General features: G+C 44.6%; 1 protein-coding gene across 1 annotated transcript in view; it reads right to left on the bottom strand.

The window, feature by feature from the left end:
- Nucleotides 1-18,373: 18,373 nt before the first annotated feature.
- WDR18 (WD repeat domain 18) overlaps nucleotides 18,374-19,035 on the bottom strand; it is a 32,886-nt gene continuing 32,224 nt past the window's right edge. The window contains exon 10 of the mRNA XM_020969418.2: nucleotides 18,374-19,006. Coding sequence (XP_020825077.1) covers nucleotides 18,875-19,006 — 132 coding nt within the window. The 3' untranslated portion in view covers nucleotides 18,374-18,874. The remainder of the gene's footprint in view (nucleotides 19,007-19,035) is intronic.

Raw genomic sequence — 19,035 nt, 5'->3', positions numbered from 1 at the left:
ATGTCCCTGGTTGGTAACCATCTTCCTTCTCAGACCTCCTAGAGCACTTAGCATGTCTCTCATGAACTTCTCATGTCATCTTGATCATGATAATTATCTGTGCTCGAGTCTTAATCAGCACCGACCCTTACATGGTGCCTTGGGATTTGCAAAGTGCTGTACATATGCATTTGTGATCTCATCTGAGCCTCACAACTCTGTGAGGCAGTTGCTACAGGCATCATTAGCTCCATTTTGCAAATGAGGAAACTGAGACTCAGGAAACTGAAGTGAAGCATCTACCAGGGGTGGAGGGGTCACTTCCGGTCTAGACTCACACAGCTGGTGAGGGTCAAACGCAGGATTTCAGACCCTGCTGTCCCTGATTCCAAGTCCAGCACTCTGACCACTCTTTCTCATGATGTCTGCTTATTCCTCTAACAAAATGTGACCTTTCTGAGGGCAGGGACCGTGTCTTTTCTAAACATAGGAGTCAAGACCTAGAACTTGGAGGGACTTTGGAGACCATTTAGTGATTAACCTCCTGATTTCACATGTAAAGAAACCAAGGGCTATAGATGTTAAGGAACTTGCCCAAGGTCATATAGCTAGTGGGTGGGAAGAAAGATGGGAGTGGAACCCAAGACCCATGACAGCAAGTTCAGCACTCTGGCCATTATACTTGGTTGCCCTCTACAAAGTTTTGGGTTCCCTTTGTATCCACCTCAGTCTTTTGTTCTCTTCTGGGCCAGGAAGTCAATGAATATTTGTGGGATGAGTGAAGGAGCGAGCGAATAAATGTTTGTTGAATGAATGAATGAGTGAATGTTGAGGGAATGAAAAAAACGAATGAATGACTGTTGAAGGAATGAAGGAATGAATGAATGAATGAATAAGGAATGGAACTTCTAGCCCTGGGGTTCTGCCAGCCAGCTCCCTGACCAGCCCAGTGACTAGGCTTCTTGGGGTGTTGGCTTCCTAACAATGACCTCCCTTTCCATATGAACAAGACTTGAAGATGCCACATAGCACTTAGCATGCATTAAAGGTTTACAAGCTGCCCTCCTCACTCTATCCTAGCCAGACAGGCAGTACCATCATTATTGCCTCCAAAGAGATTTATGACCGTGCCCAAGTAAATTTCAGAGCCAGGGCCCATCCCGCCATGCCATGGCATCATGTGGCCCTTTGCCTGGTGCTTTTGTGCCCTGACCCAACCTATCCACCAGGCATTCATTATGGGCCTATTATAACAAATATAAACAAAATTAAAAACAGCCTTTGCCCTCAAGGAGCTTACATTCTACTAGGGAAATCAAATATTGACACTAATAAAGAAATACATCAGAATTTGAAGTAGGAGGTAGCTAAGGGACACAGGAGATAGTGTCACATACTAAGATCTGAGTCCAAATCTTCCTTCAGTCACTTAACAGCAGTATCACCCTGGGCAAATAACATAACCTGCCTCAGTTTCCTCATCTGTAAGATGGGGGTAATAACAGCTCATATCTCACATGGTTGCTGTGAAGATCAAATTAGATAATATATGTACATATTAGCTATATAAATGCTAGCTGTTATACTTAGGGAAGGAGAGAGTATTAACAGGGGTGAGGGGAAATCAGGAAAGGCTCCCCAAAGAAGGTGGTACCATGGGATTATTCATAGGACCATAGGAGCTAGAAGGAACCCCAAAGGCTATCTAGTCCAACTCACCTCATTTTACAGATGGGGAAACTGAGGCAGCCTCAGAAGTGAAGTGACTTGCTAAGATCTCAAGGAGAGGGAGCAGAAGAGGTAGGGTTTGAACGCAGTACCTCTAACTCCAAATTAGTGTTCATTCTTCGCACTGCATCACAGTGCCTTCCCAAGAAGGCTGCATTCTATCCGTGTCCCCTTTCTCCTTCTGCCTCTGCTGACATCATCTTCCAATGCCTCATCCAAGTGTGGAGGTGACCCTGGCTATGAAGGCTATGCCAGCTAAGTGCATCAGCTGGCAGTCTCTACCAAGCCAGGAAAGCCCAGCCCAGTGGCAGACATGTCTGTCACTGGAGTTCCAGCCTGTCTAAGGGCAGAAAAACACTCCACCAGAAGGCTGGGAACCAGGTAAAGGAGTTTGCTTTTTGGCCCTGGAAGTTCATGGAAATCTCCTTTTGAGGTATGGAGGTATAGGGACCTGCATCAGTGGAGGGACTATGGGGGAAACCTGTAACATAAGCCCCTCCTATCTTTCTATTCTTTCATCTTACTTCCCAAGTTCTCTCCAACCTAGTGGCATTGGTTGCTTGGCTTTTCCATGAACAAGACACTCCATCTCTCAGCTCTGGGAATTTTCTCAGACTCTCCCCTATGCCTAGAATGCTCTACCTTCTTATTTCTACCTCCTGGCTTCTAAAGTCTCAACTGAAATCTTCCGTCCTCTATAGGAAGCCTTTCCTGATCCCTTTTAATTCCAGTGCCTTCCCTCTCTTAATTATTTCCTATTTAGCCTGTCTATAGTTCGGACACGTTTGTTTGCATGTTGTCTCCTCTGTTAGATTGTGAGCTCCCTGAGGGCAAGGAATGTCTTTTGCCTCTTTTTTGTATCTCTGGGACTTAGCACAGTGCCTGGCACACCGTAGGTGCTTAATAAATGCTTTTTGGTTCACTGATTGAAAGTATGTATATTTAGAAGTGATCATTCTCCCTTTGACTTCTGTGTCCCCTTTGACTCATTATTTTCTCTCACCTCTTATTTCAATTCAATTCAACAAATTTATTCAGTGCCCACCATGTGCAAAACACTGACCTCAGCAGCTGGACAAAATGAAATAGACCTGCCCTCAAGGAACTTACATTCTATTAGTGGAATATTACATGTGCACAAGTAAGCATAGGGGAGGGAGGGAAGACGTTGTTCTTCCTCATCTTCTCCTTCCAGTTTAGTTGAGATTGTCTTAGGATGTGATCAGAAAGTACTAGTCAGCTGTTAAACTGACTGTAATATATAAATCTGAGCCCTAATCCCTTTATGAAATTCAAGAGTAACTGGAGGCTTTAAATAGTTAAACTCTGAGGAGCTTGGAGACAATCAAAGCTTTAAAAAGTTGTAGAATTAGACAACTGAGGTTGGGGGGAGTGCAGGATTTCTCTTCCCCTCCCCCCAATTGATCATGGCATCTGGTGGTGACTTAAAGGTTGGAGATACTGTCTATGGAAGAAGGAATTTCTCTCTTCTCCCCCTGGATACTGGCCTTATAACTTTGAATATTTTTGTTCCCAATTAGATGTAAAAACAATTTTAACATTCTTTTTTTCAAATTTTGAATTCTAAATTCTCTCCCTCCCCCCTCATTGAGAAGGCAAGCAATCTGACATAGGTTATACATATGTAGTCATGCAGAGCACAGGGCTGTAACTTCAAATGGAAACAAGTGGACCAGTAGGAGATGCTGCATCCAGCAGGGGGCAGAATTATCACTGTGGTGATGTAGTACGCAGACAGACAGGTAGTCTACCTGAGGCATAAATAGACACAAAGAGACAGTCATACAGTAGAAGAAGCAGTTCAAGAGTAGGACCTCTGGCAGTTGAGAGAGAGTCAAGCTGCGGTGAGAACCCAGCTGAGCAGCCTGTCAGCAGAGATGCTGCACCCGACTGGAGCTGTGTGAGGATTCTATAAAGGGTATATCAGGAGCTGTAGGCTAAACGTGTACCTCTCTACCATCATAGGTTAGATTTGGACTCATTCTTCCCATGGATATTGTGTATATTGATGGGATAGTACACCCTGGTTTATGGAAGGAGTGATATGTAGAAAATGCTTTTAGTATGCCATCTAAGTAAATGTCTCTACTAAGAGCTCATTGTTAAAGGCTGACAGTTAGTAGGAAGTACACTAGTGGGGGCTTTTAAATTCTAAACGTTATGTATAACCTATACCAAATTGCTTGCCTTCTCAGTCGGGGGAAGAGGGAGCAGGAAGGGAGGAAGGGAGAGAATTTGGAACTCAGTTTTTAAAACAAATGTCAAAAATTATTTTTACATGTAACTGGGGAAAAATAAAATATTAAATAAATTTTTAAAAATTATAAATGTTATAGAAGTCCAGTCTCACAGGATTACCCTTAGAATCCAAGATAGCAGCCTCCTTCTGGGATCCTAATTCATAAATGTAAGTTATGGGAAGTGTCCTAGAGGGAATGTTACATAAGTAATTATAAAAGTAATACAACGTAATTTCAAGAGGAAGAGAGTATAATAGCAAAGAATTCGAGACAAAGTAGATGCCCATCAGTTGGGAAATGGCCAAATGGATGGTGGCACATGAATGTTGTGAAATGTCACTCTGAGAAATAATGAATATGAAAACTACAAAGAAGCTTGGAAAGACTTATTTATGTGAATTGATGGAAGGGGAAGCAAGCTGAATAAGGAAAACAATTTCTACAATGACTATAACGATGTAAGTGGAAAGAATGACAATGAAATTGAATTATTGTGGAATGATAATAGCCAAGCTTGGTTTGGAAGAAGAGATGAGAAAATGTACCTGCTTCCTTCCTGTAAAAATAAAAACAAAACACTTTAATCAATTAGACAACCACAAGTACCTCAAACAATAGGCTATTGTTACAACACTTGGGGATCTTTTCACAATCTAGTTACTGCAAAGGCACGTGAATAAATTTAAATGGACAAAGTCAAGAAAAAGTGGCACCATAATTGTGTAGAACTGGAAAAAAAATTACATTCATCCCACTGACTCCTAAAAGAGGTAAAATACCTCTGTATATTAACATTCTAAAATCTGCATGGCCACCTGCTCCCTTTCTTTAAAGTGGTGGATTATGGGTGCAGAACACTGCATACATTCTAAGACTTGGTTCGTGTGTGATTTTGCTGAGCTGCTTTTCTCTCTCTCCAGGGTCCTGTCCTTGAAGCTTAAAAAACATTGATAAGCTGAAGAGAGTCCAGAGAAGGGCAGCGGGGACCATGTAATATAAGGACTAGTTAAAGGACCTGGGGATAGTCAGCCTGAAGGAAAGAAGGCTTAGGGGGGGCACATGTCCATTGTTGTCAAATATTGGAAGGGCCCGAAGGTGTGAGGGTGAAGACGCGTTTGGTGAGGGCCCATGAAGAGAAGTGAAAGGCACATTCTAGCTCACTACAAAGGAAAAAAACTGCCTATCAATGAGTCTCCCTTTAGTAGAGGTATTCAAGAGGCAAGTAGGGGGATAAAGGATAGAGTAACATACTTAGAATCAGGAAGATCTGAGTTCAAATTCTGCCTCAGACACTTACTAGCAGTGTTTTTTTTTGGTGTGTGTGTCATTGTTTAGTTGTGTCTGATTCTTCTTGACCCCATTTAGGGTTTTCTTGGCAAAGATACTAGAGAGGTTTGCCATTTCCTTCTCCAGCTCATTTGACAGATATGGAAACTGAGGCAAAGGGGGTTAAGTGACTTGCCCAGGGTCACACACTAGTAAGTGTCTGAGGCTGAATTTGAACTCACGAATTCTTTCTTGACTCCAGGCCAGGTGCTCTATCCATGAGCCACCTAGGTGCCCTTATTAGCAATGTGACCCTGAGCAATTCACTGAACCTCTGTCTGCCTCAGTTCTTATTTCTGTAAAATAGGGCTAATAATAATGCCTCTATCTTAAAGGTATCTCATTTGGTCTTAATGAGATAATATCTGTAAGGCACTTTTAAGTTTTATAAGGTGCTGGTTATTATTATTTTTATTGAACAAAATAATGAAATGAAGAAGCGTTCATTTCTAAATATGTCCTACCCCCTCCCCTCTCTATCATTTAACAAAGAATAAGAAAGAGGGGAAATTATTTCAGCAAAATGAACACATCTTGTCAGCACATGCAATGGTCCATTCTCCTTACGACCCTGCCTTAGTAATAGTAGTAAGAGTAGTAGCTGACATTTCCATAGCACTTTAAAGTTTGCAAAGCACTTTACGGCCCTTATCTCACTTAAGCCTCATAACCCTATGAGACAGACATTACAGGTATCATTAGCCACCTTTTACAGATGAGGAAACTCAGGAACAGGAAGGTCAAGCAATTTGCTCAGGATCACACAGCTGAAGAAGAGTCAGAGGTGAAATCCTTAGCATTCCCAGTCACTGCCAACAGCCTCGTCCAGGCTCTCATTCCCACTTGCTCATAGTAGCCCCCTAACTCGTCTCCTCATTTCTGTTCCTGCTGTCAGATTTATCTTCCTCGTGATGCGAGTTCAAGACACACACACACACACACACACACACACACACACACACACACACACACACACTCCTCTGCTCATTGCCTCCTCCCTCACACTGGACTATGAGTCTATGAGGGCAGGCATCACATCCTGGTCATGTTGGTATTTCCCTTAACACCCAGATACAGCCTGGCATGACAGAGGGGCATACTAGAAGGAGTTCTAGATTTGGCATACTTACTGGCTGTGTGACCTTGGGCAAGTCACTTGACCTATGTGAGCCTCCTTCTCCTCATCTGTTAAGTGGGTGAAATGATCCTTCTATTGCCTGCCTCTCCAGATTGTTGTGACTTTGTAAAACAGAGAGCTGAAAAAAAAATGTCTGTACATTAGAACCATAGATTTAGAGCTGGAAGTGTCCTTCAATCTCATCTGGTCCAAGCTCCCTTTAGTTTACAAATAAGGAAACCAAGGCCTCAAAAGTTCAAGGCTATATAAGAAGGCACTTAAATGGCATATCCAGCATTCGAACCCAGGCCTTCTGACTCTAAAGTTTTTGCTCTTTTGTCGTTATTGACAGAATTTCAGAGCTAGAAGTGTGCTCAGAAACCACCTAGGCCAATTCCTAAGTGAACCGGAATCCTGGCCCCCTTTTGACCTCTATCAAAGAAACTCCCACTGTCCCCAAGGCAGCCCAATCTGCTCTGGGAAAGTGCTAAGTGTTAGGAATTATTTTTGTGTTGGTTTTTTTTCCTCCAACAAGACTCTCCCCCCACTCCCCCAACCATTTCTGCCTTCTGGGGCCAAGCGGAACAAAGCTAATTCTTCTTCCCAGTGACAGCTTTTCAAATACTTGAAGACAGCTCTCGGTTTCGCCTGACTCTCCTCCTCTTCTCCAGGCTAATGGAGACATGAATGGCAGACAGAAGGAGGCTGCAGCTGATTACCAAAGATGACCCGCACAGGACAATTGTATAAAAAATCCCCTCTAGATAACGTTTTGTTAGGATGGGTTTTTGTTGAACCGAAGGGGAGGCTGGTGTGGGGTTGGGGGAGGCTCAGGTAGGGGCAGTTTATTGTCCTGGAAGTAAGAAGCGCTGAGAGCGATCAGGGATCCAAATGTCACAAGCAGAGGCAGGGAGAGAAAGGAGGGCTCCCGATCTGGTTTCTAACCACGTTCTTAGCCCCCCTCTTGGGGCACCACAGCCTCTGGCAGTTTAGCACAAGCAGGAAAAAAAAGGGTTTGAAGCAACACTCAGCTCAGACTGGAGCTCATAGTTCCAGAGTCTGTTACTAGGTGTCTTTAGAAATGAGGGAAGATTTCATCCTCATTCCCTGTCCCAGAATAGCTGGGATGGGTGGGGGCAAGGAGCATCTCTTTTCACCATGCAAGGTATGACCTTCATCTCCACTGACCCACTGGCACCATCACAGATGGACTTCTGTCACTGGCCACCCTCCCTCATGCGTCTTGCTGCCCTCTTCTTCTTCCACCTAAGATGCCTAACTTTTTCCTAAGATGGTGAGATTCCTTTGGAGGGGAAGTTATGGTATAGTGAAGACTGCTGGATTTGGAAACAAGGAAGCTGGACCTGGGTTTTGAATCCCACTTACGGATAATCCTACAAGACAGATAGTATATGTTACCCTCATTTTACAGCATTTATAAGATTCTCTGTAGATCTGAGGTGCTATTTACAGATGACATTGGGCTGGTGGCATCAAACCCTAAAAAAGTTTCCAGATTCCTAAATACATCCCATAAGTGCTGAGGAGACAGGTGGTCTTCATATCCACACAGGGAAAACCAAATGGATGACAAAGCATATCTTCCAGAGTATGATATGCAGCTGGTTGGCTCCTCCAGAGCTCACCAATCAGCCCCTGTATTTTGGACAGACACTGCAAATGGAAAATTAGCTAGCCTCAGAATTGAATAGGAGGAGGAAAGCAGATCAGATTGGGGTAGTTTGATAATGCTTTTTAAGACCCCAAGATTCTCCTTGAAACAAAAACGCATCTTTTACTCACGATGGAAAATGCTATCCATATTCAGAGAAAGTACTATGGAGTCTGAATGCAGAATGAAGCACACTATTTTCTCTCTCTTTTTTTCTTTCTTGCAGTTTTTCCCTTTTGTCCTGACTGTTCTTTCACGACATGACCAATGTGGAAATATATTTAATACGATTGTACATGTATAGCCTATATCATATTGTAGGCCATTCTGGGGAGGGGCGAGAGGAAGGAGGGGGAAAAATTAGAACTCAAAATCATAAAAGTGAACGTTGAAAACGCTAAATAAATAAATACATTTTTAAAAAAGAAGAAAAAAAGCTCATCTTTCCCCCCATCAGTATTTTTCCAGTTATGCTGTACGATGTCATGGAAATAAAAGGCATTGGAGAAGTACGTGGTAGACATGGGTAGATGGCAATACATAAGCCACCAATAGATGAAGTGGTGAAAAGGCTGTCAGGGGAGAAAAGTGGGACTGGAACAGTGAGGGGGCGGGACTGACTAACTAACTAGTTGGCAGCCTGAGGGCCCAAGAGCATCAGAATAATGTCCAGACACCAGGGAGTCAGGCAGGCTTTTGCAAACAAGCTATACATAGGATAAATAGGAGATAACCTACAGAGAGAAGGTATTCCTAATAAGAGGGAACAGGGTGGAACCAAGATGGAGGATTAGACAGAGCAACCCAGCTCAATTCTCAACGTTCCCCTTCAAACTTTAAAATAACACCTCCAGTCAAATTTCGGAGCAGCAGAGCCAGCAAAAGGTCAGAGTGAGACATTTTTTTCCAGCCTAAAACAAATTAGGAGGTTGGCAGGAGAGGTCTGTGACACTCAGCCCAGAGAGAGTAAGAGGGTGGACTAACTGGTCAGAAAGAGATGATAGGGAACCATTTGCTGGTACTGGGTACAGCTGGCACTGATTGGCAATTCTGTTGCTCATAATGCAGTTCTGGGTGGACAGGAGCTCTGGGATTGGTCATGAGGGATCAGGGGCCCTGACAGCAGTTTCAAGGCAGAGAGGAAACTTCCCTGAGATCCTAGAAAAAGAGGGTAAAATAAGAATGGAAAGAATTCACCCACTACCTTCTGAAAGAGATCCCCAAATGAAAACTCCCAGGAGAAAATACTGCAAGCAACCAGAAAGAAATAATTCAAATATTGTGGAGTCACAGTCAGGATCATACAAGATTCAGCAGCTTCCACATTAAAGGAGCAGAGGACTTGGAATATGATATTCTGGAAGGCAAAGGAGCTAGGGTTACAACCAAGAATAACCTACCCAGAAAAACTGAGCATAATCCTTCAGGGGGGGAAATGCATATTTAATGAAATAGGAGTCTTTTAAACATTCCTGATGAAAAGACCAGAGCTGAATAGAAATTTTAATATTCAAACACAAGACTCGAGAGAAGAATAGAAAGGTAAACATGAAAGAGCAATCACAAGGGACTCAATAAACTGTCGACATTCTTATATAGGAAGATGACACATGTAACTCCTGAGAATTTTCACATTATTATAGCAGTTAAAAGGAGTTTAGATAGAGAGAAGGCATGATAAAAGGGAGGGCAGATTAAGGGAGGCAGCAGTCAGAAGCAAAACAGATAAAAAGTGAGAGAAATGAACAGGAGAAAATGGGATGGAGGGAAAAAACACAGTAATCAGAACTGTCAATGTGAACGGGATGACTTCACCTATAAAATGAAAGCAGGTAGCAGAATGGATTAGAAACCAGAATCCAACAATATGTTGTTTACGAGAGACACAATTAAAACAGAAAGACACACAGAGTTAAAATAAAGGGCTGGAGCAGAATGTAATGTAATATGCTTCAGTTGAAGTTAAAAAAAATAAACGTAAGGATAGCAATCATGATCTTAGAGCAAAAGCAAAAATAGACCTAATTAGAAGATAATAAGGAAAACTACATTTTGCTAAAAGATACCATAGACAATGAAGTAATATAAAAATATTTTCCAGGAGTTGTGAACTGATCCAACCATTCTGGAGAGCAATTTGGAACTATGCCCAAAGGGTTATAAAATTGTGCATACCCTTTGACCCAGCAATACCACTTCTAGGTCTGTATCCCAAAGAGATCAAAGGAAAAAGATCTATATATTCAAAAATACTTATAGCACCTCTTTTTTTGTGGTAGCAAAGAACTGGAAATCAAAGGGATGCTCATCAGTTGGAGAATGGCTGAACAAGTTGTGGTATATGAGTGTGATGGAATATTATTGTGCTATAAGAAATTATGAAAGAAGTGGTTTCAGAGAAACATGGCAAGACCTATATGAACTGATGCAAAATGAAGTGAGAAGAACCAGGAGATCATTGTGCAGAGTAAAAGCAATATTGTAATGATAATCAACTATAAAAGACTTGGCTACTGTGATCAATACAATGATCTAAGACAATGAAAAATGCTATCATCTCCAAAGAGAGAGAAGCGATGAACTCTGAGTGCAAACTGAATTATAATTTTCTCATTTTCTCTTACCTCTTTTTGTTTCTGTAATATGGCTAATATGGAGATAAGTTTTGTGTGATTTCTCATATATAATTAACATCATATTGCTTACTTACCTTCTCAGTGGGTGGGGGGTGGGGGGTTAGGGTGGTAGAGAGTTTAGAACTCAATATAAAAAGAATGTCTAAAATAATGTGTTGGGTTTTTTTTAAAAGAAGGATCAGGAAGCGCTTCCTATAAAAGGTGGGATTTTAAGTGCCTGCTGCGACTTATAAGAAGCCAGGGAAGCCAGGAGGTAGAGATGAGGGGGAAGAAAAGCATTACAGGTATGGGGGATGGCCAGAGAAAATGCCCAGAGATGAGAGATGGAGTGTCTGTCTTGTTTGTGGAACAGGAAAGAGACTGATGTCACTGGATCCCAGAGGACATGGGGAAGAGTCATGTGTAAGAAGACTGGAAAAGGAGGAAAGGGCCACTTTGTTAAAGGGCTTCGGATGCCAAATAGAGGATTCTTTATTTAAGCCTGAAGATGATAGGGAGCCCGCTGGAATTTATTGATCAGGGACTGACCTCGTCAGATCTGTGATTCAGGAAGATTAATTTAACAGCTGAGTAGAAGATGGGCTGGAGAGGGGAGAAACTTGTGACAGGCAGACCTAGCAGAAGGCTCCAGGTGTAAGTCCATTAGATCGTGAGCTCCTTAAGGACAGGACTGTCTTTTGCCTCTCTTTGTATCCTCAGTCTTAGCACGGTGCCTGGTACATAGGAGGTGTTTAATGTTTAATGGCTGAAGCGATGAGGCCCCGTACGAAGGTGATAGCAGTGTCAGAGGAGAGAAGTCAGAGTGAAGAGATGTGACAAAAATTAAATGGACAGGACTTGGCAACAGACTGGATAGAGAGGGTGGGAGAGATGAGAAGTCAATGACGTCTTTTGGCAGCCTGCATGCCTAGGAAAATGGTGATACCTTCATCAGTAATAGGGCAGCTTGGGAGGGGGAAGGGTGTGGGAGGAAAGACAAGGAGTTCCATTTTGGACACACTGATTTGAAGATGTCTACAGGAAACCAAATTTGAGATGTCTGAGAGGCCGTTCAATTTTTGAGACCAGAGATTAGGAGAGAAGGCTCCCAGCCAATCATACTGCCCTTGTGGAGGATTTACGGTAGGGCGTGGACAAGAGTAACCCAGGAGGAGATAGATCGTGATCTGGAACATTGAAGGAACATCTACTCTGATAAGGTCACAGTCCCACTGAAGTATCAAAATTTACTGATCAGAAAGTAGAATCTGAGAGATGAAGTATCTCAAAGCTACTACTGTAAATGTCAGAAGCAGGATTCAAACCCAGGTCTCCTGATTCCAAGCCTCAGTGCTCTAGGCATCTGGGGGATGCAGTAGATAGCATCAGACCTAGAATTAGGAAGACTCAAGTTCAGATCTGGCTTCAGAGATGTATTAGGTGTGTGACCTTGGGCAACCTGTTTGCCTCAGTTTTCTAATCTGTAAAATGGGGATGATAACATTACTCAGGATTGTTGTGAAGATAAAATGAACTATTTAGAACTCCCTTTGCAAACCTCAAAGTACTATATAAATGCTATTATTATTATCTGCTATACCATGCTTGTGTCTTAGTTTGAAAGATAAAGGATTTATGGGAAATGTGGTATCATTCAGAGAACTGGCACTGTACATGGCTCAGTCGGCAAGTGTTTAACTGTATTTTGTGACTGGGGACTGAGATGGGCTGATGGTTGGGTGAGCCACACATACTAAAGACCCACTAGAAAAATCCCACCATAAGGAATTACTACCACCAGGCCTTGGGAATAGACAAAAATGATACAGGTGCTTGACCTCAAGTAGCTTAGATTATTTTGAGTGGAAGACATGTACACACATATCAGGAGATACAAGATGTGCACCAAGAAAAGATGATTTTGGAAAGTACGAGAGGGATCAGGACAGGCCTCATGTAGGAGCTGGCTCTTGGAAGGACGCTCGGGATTCTAACTAGCAAAGGAGGGGGTGCATCCTGGCACGGAGAACAGCCAGCCTGGGGAAAGGCACAGAGCAGAAGATGAACTCAACAAACCCAGTCTGCCTGGATTGTAGAGTGTGTGAAGGGGAGTATGTGTACGAAACCTGGGAAGGTAGGCTGGCACCAATTTGTGAAGGGCTTTGAAGGTCAAACAGAGGAGTCTGGATTTGACTCCCCGGGTAACAGTGAGTCACAGGACTCTGGACTGAAGAGACTAGAGGCAAAGAGTCTAATTAGAGGTCTATTACACTAATCGAGGGGAGAGGTAATGAGTCGTGTCCAACTCTTTGCGACCTCATTTAGGGTTTTCCTGGCAAAGATATTGGAGTGTTTGCCATTTCCTTCTCTAGCTCATTTTACTTTTTTTTTTTGTTTTTGGTGAGGCAATTGAGGTTAAGTGACTTGCCCAGGGTCATATAGCTAGTGTCTGAGGCCGGGTTTGAACTCAGATCCTCCTGACTCCAGGGCTGGTGCTCTATCCACTGCACCACCTAGCTGCCCCTCTAGTTCATTTTAACAGGAGCCGAGGCAAACAGGGTGAAGTGACTTACCCAGGGTCTCATAGCTAGCGTCTGAGGTCCAATTTGAACTCGTGAAGATGAGCCTTTCTGACTTCAAGCCCAGTGCCCTGTGCACTATGGCACCACCTGGCTGCCCTTAACAACAACAACAGAGGGCCTGAACTAGGATGGTGGTCACGGGATGGAAGTGGATAGATGAGGCAGAATTGACAAGACTTGACAACAGATGGGACATAGGAGGGTAAGTGAGAGTGAAGTCTGGGGCTGTAAATGCGTGAGGTTGGAAGGATGGTGGCGTGCTCGACACTTAAATTTAGAGGAACGGCTTCGGGTGGTAGGAGGAGGAGGAGTTCTGTTTCAAACACGCAGAGCTGGAGATATCTCGAGATCATTCATTGTGAAATGTTCACTAGGCAGTCGGTGGGACTGGAGCCTGGGAGAGACTAGGGATAGACAAATCAATCTGGGAGTGATCTGAGTAAGGATACCTGAAGCTGGTGGAGCTGATGGAATCACCAAGGGTGTAGAGAGGAGGGCTGGAGACAGAACCTTGGGTGCTGTGGACAGCTACAGGGCAGCATGTGGAGGATGACCCAGCAAAAGCTTGAGGAGTTAGGAGGCTACATAGGGGGAAAGAGAAACTACTGTTTGGGGCAGGTGGGACTGTGATAACGAATAGGTTAAAAGAAGAGCTACTAGGGGCAGCTAGGTGGCACAGTGGATAGAGCACCGAGGACCTGAGTTCAAATCCGACCTCAGACACATAACACTTACTAGCTGTGTGACCCTGGGCAAGTCACTTAACCCCATTGCCTGGCCAAAAAAAAAAAAAGCAGAGCTATTTACACTTTCACTTTGTTCATTCTCCTAACTCTTAAAGTGGGCCACCGACCAGTCTTTGGAAGCTGACAGGAGTTGATAGCTCCCTAAGTAGGAAGGGAGCAAGCCTTAGATGACTTCTAGCTCACAAGAAGCACATCCCAGGGTACTGAGGGAATTGGCTAAGGTAAGTGATCTTCGAAAGGTCACAGAGAATGGAAAAGGTACGAGAGGGCTAGAGGGCAACAAGATGGCACTAGGCCTGGAGTTAGGAAGATCTGAGTTCAAATCTGACTTTGGACACTTCCTCGCTGTGTGACCTTGGGCAAGTCACTTGCCACAGTTTCTCTTCTGTAAAATGGGGACACATTGGAGAAGGAAATGGCAAACCACCTCAGCATCTTTACCAAGAAAACCCCATGGACAAAGGTCCATGGGGTCACATACAGACACAACTGAACTGGAGTAAGGCAAATATTGCCCCAATTTTTAAAAAAGGTAGAGAACAGAGCCTGAAAACTATGGGCCGGTGAGCCTGACTTCAATTCTTGGGAAAAATCTTGCGTGAAACAGTAAAGGGTGGTTAGTAAAAATCTTGAAAGGGAAAAATAAAGAGCCAGCATGACCATATCAAACAGGTCGTGCCAGACTAACGTTATTTCCTTTTTTGGACAGGGTTACTAGGCTAACAGATCGCGGGAGTGCAGTAGACAACAGATGACCTAGATTTTAGTAACATACCTGGACAAGATCTCTCATGGAATTCTGGAGGAAAAGATAGAGAGGTATAAGTTAGGCATTTAGTTAGCTGGGTTTGGAACTGGTTGGAATAAAGTAGTCATTTATTTACTGGAAGGTCTCTAGTAGAGTGCCCCAAGGATCTGTGCTGTCTAACACTTTTATCAATGCCTCGGGGAAAAGTCACAGAAGGCACACATGTCCAACTTGCAGATGACAAGGCTAAGAGGGCCAGCTAATATTCAGGATTCATTAAGATCTTAACAGACTAGAACACTGGCCTGTATATTATAGCGTGTATGAAATTTAATAGGATAAATGCTCATACTTGGGTTCAAAAATTCACTTTTACAAGTGTAAAATCAGGGTGCCACAGCCAGAAGGCTGCTCATATGAAAAGCCTGAGGTTTTTCACAGACTTTTAAGTTCACTACGAGTCAATGTGGGACGGCAGCCAAAAAGCTAATGTGACCTTGGGCCACACTGAAGATCAGAGAGCAGTGAAGCAGTAATTAGGACAGGGTGATCAGAGCTTTGTCTCAGGGTGCAAAAACTGTAATGTCCCAGGTGAGGAAGGACATTGATTAAGGGGGAGGGCATCCAAGACAGGGAAGGGCCTGAAGTTCAGACACAACATGACAGAAGTCTTCGAGTATTTTAGAGGTTTTCATGTGAGAGAGGAATTAAAATTTGTTCTGTTGGAACAAGGAGAAACCTGTAAAGAAACAAATTTAGGGGTGATTAAAGCAGTAATTGCTTACCTAACAACCAGAGATGACTCAGGAAGCCTTGGGCTCCCTCTACTGGATGCTTCCAAAGGCAGGACGCCCACTTGTAGAGAGGATTCTCATTCAGTTACAGATTGGCTTAGATGGATTGAGATCCTGGGGGCCCTAGGGCCAGACCTCTTGCTCTAGGCCTTATTTCTTCTCTGTAAAGTCAGCAAGCTCCAGCACCTGGCATGACCCCACGGGCAGTCAGCCTGTCCTCCTGCTCTCAGCGACCCATCAAGCAAATTGCTTTCCCTCACTGCCTGTGTGCCTGCACTAGGGCCACTACCTAGGGCCGATGCTGCACACAACCCCACTTCACGTTTCAGGAGATACTGACCAGCTGGAACCCATCCAGATGAGCACAATCACGGCGGGAAGAGGGCTTGAGATTATGTCATAGGAAGTTTATTTGGGAGTTCATGATTGATGAGATCTACAAGCCTTTATGATGTCTCCTATGTGCCAGACTCTTCGTGCTCAGTGCTTCGTAAATATTATTTTATTTGATCACTAGGTATAGGACTGGAATGACCTCAGAGGCCAGTGAGCCAATGTGCTTTCCACTGTACCAGCTAGATGGCACAATGGAGACAGCGTCAGACTTGGAGTTAGGAAGACCCGAATTCAAACCCTGCCTCACTTACTAGCTGTGTGACCCTGGGCAAGTCATATTCCCTCTACCTGCCTCAGTTTTCTCAACTGTAAAATGGGGATAATAGCAACCTGCCTAACAGGATTCTTGAGATCCAATGAAACGGCACCTTTGTAAACTATTAAAGTTGTGCAGCTAGGTGGCACACTAGACAGACTGCTGGGCTTGGAGTCAAGAACACCCAAGCTCAAATCTGGCCTCAGACATTTACTAGCTGTGTGACCCTGGGCAAGTCATTTAACCCTGTTTGCCTCAGTTTCCTCACTCATAAAATGAGCTAGAGAATGAAACGACAAACCACTCCAGTATCTCTGCCAAGAAAACCCGAAGAATAGGTCATGAAGAGTCAGACATGACTGGAAATGATGAAACAGTAACAAACCTTAAAGGGCCGCGGGAAACGCCAGCTCTGGACATTCCTGAGATTTCCAGGCCTCGGTAGGCTATAGCTGTGAGTTGTCGTGTTTTAAAAAACAAAACCCTTTATGGAGCCACTCATTCCTTCATTTATCATTCTGGTGATGCCTAAGGACTCTGATGGAGCCTGGCTGACAGATGGGGGACACACATCAGAGACTGACACCCCCTAGAAATTGGAATCCCACGGTCTTCCAGTAATGGGATCTCGGGGGTCTGCACTTGCACACAAACCTCCTCTCGGACCTTCTCTATGTGGTCCCCCAGCTTCTGCTTAGACAGTGCCACTGAAGGGGATGTCACTCCCTCTCAGGACAGCCCACCGCACTTTAGGCAGAAGTCATTACCTTTCAATCTTTCCCTGGACCTCCTACACCTTCCTCCTAGTTCTACCCATCGGCAGAGGCAGGGCAGGCCTAACCCCTCTTCCACGTAGTGGCTCTCCCATTCTCCCTAAGAGTTCTCTTCCTGTAAAACCAATCCTCATGAGATTGGGTCTTCTGGAGGCCTTCCGGCTTATCCGTGTCCTCAGAGGTTGCATCCCTGAACTACTCCTGATGCAGCCTAAGCAGCACTGAGGTCAGCTGGGGGTGTGTGGGGGGAAGGAGCAGGCTACTTAATGCTCTCCTCACTGCTAGAAGTTATCAAGTTGAAGGTAGTTGATGTATTCGATCTGAGTTTGCCAACCAAAATCTACCTTGTCTCCTTTGCCTTAGCAGGCCATTGTAAGGGAAGCCCCCAATAAAGCTGTGAAGGCCACAGAAACGGCTACAAGGCAGTAAAATGATGTGAATGCCCGGCCCACCCCAACTCTGGCAGAGCAACGCGCCCCAGAGCCAGGTGGGAGAAAGCCAGGAGCGGGAGTGGGGTCAGGATGAGGGCAGAGCAGGACAAAAGGAGGATCCATCAGTTTCTTAAGTCCATGGGCTTTTCAGAAGACCTACAGCATTAACAATTGGGTGAACCAGTCCAAATTTGCCAAGGATCGCCATCGGTTTACAAAAGAGGGGTTCAGAAACTCTGCATTAGCTAATAGCTAGGTAGGGTGAAAGCAGCCCCCGAAATGGTTATGTGCTCACTAAGGCCAATTGTGAAGACTTAGCAAACAGTGGGAAGGGGGAGAAAGAGCCCACACCTTAAAGCTAGGAAGAAAAAATACCCACACAGGTTTGTGACCTTTTTTGTTTTAAAAAAAACCAAACAATAAAAAACCTCAACTATGTGTGTGTGTGTATGTGTATATATATATATATATACATACACAGAGAGAGAGAAGAGAGAGAGAGAGAGAAGAGAGAGAGAGAGAGAGAGAGAGAGAGAGAGAGAGAGAGAAAGAGAGAGATGTTTCCTGAGACAAAGAACACCAAGTCTCCAAGGTAAAACAAAACCAAAACAAACAGGTCTGGCAGGGGCCTGGCTAATCCACACCATCAACCAGGGCTCCCAAGGTTGCTACGCAGAACCTCAGGTATGGTCAAGCCAAGGATGTTGGTGCCAACTCAGTGAGCGTGGAGCCCCCAAGCCTGTTGACCGTCTATTGCTCTGCCTCAATATTTTAAAAGGGGGAGGAGAATGTGTAGAGAACAAAGGGGAGGGTGAGGCTGTCCCGGTTATTACCGGGGATGCTCCCTCTTGGGCTACAGGGTAACGAGTATACTGACTGGGGGGGGGGGACTGATCAGGGTTACTGAAGGGAGCTAGGGCCTTCACCTCATGGGAGGGAAAAGAGAAAATGAAGGAGGAAAAAAGCCCTTTTATCAAAATCCAGGATCTCATGGACTAAAAAACTGTAAATTGCCCCTTGGTCGGTTGGTGACGTGTGCTAGCTGTGGTATCCGTGGCTCAGGAGACCCCGCATGACAGGGGCTCCCTCTCCCCTGTACCCGGCCCCTCTCTCAGCCCCCAGGCAGTTCTGAAGAGCCAGCATCTGAGCAGACAAAGTCCGGGCCTCAGCTCTCACCACAAGTGCAGAGTCTATGGCAGCTGGCCATTGTGGGCCCCCACCTGCTCCACAGCCCAGGATGTCACGTGAAGGCCATGCATTCAGAATCATAAGGGTGGTCTGTGCCCAGAAGGAGGAGTGGTCCCAGTGTGTGCGCTGAACTGTGGGATGTGGCCATCAGGGAATGTTCTGCCCCCAGAACTCATGGCTGTCAGGAGACCAGCTCCACGCAGCTCCGGGGCCGTGTGGCTGCTGGCTTCTCCTGGGCAGGCTGAGCGGGTGGAGCTGGGAGTCATTTGGGCGGCTTGGTGATGATGTGGCTGGAGAAGTCAAAGAGGTCCTTGTTGATTTTCCGCAAGGTGTTCACCTCTTCCTCCAGTTCAGTCACACGGATTTTCAGCTGCTCCTGGTCTCCCAGGGAGTTCTGGGGGGGAGACGAGACAAAGGGTGGGA

The sequence above is a fragment of the Phascolarctos cinereus genome, unplaced genomic scaffold, assembly GCF_003287225.1.
Source record: "Phascolarctos cinereus isolate Bilbo 61053 unplaced genomic scaffold, phaCin_HiC Scaffold_4;HRSCAF=312, whole genome shotgun sequence".
Lineage (NCBI taxonomy): Eukaryota > Metazoa > Chordata > Mammalia > Diprotodontia > Phascolarctidae > Phascolarctos > Phascolarctos cinereus.
Note: the sequence above shows the minus strand (reverse complement) of the source record. Positions and strands in the feature narration are given on the sequence as shown.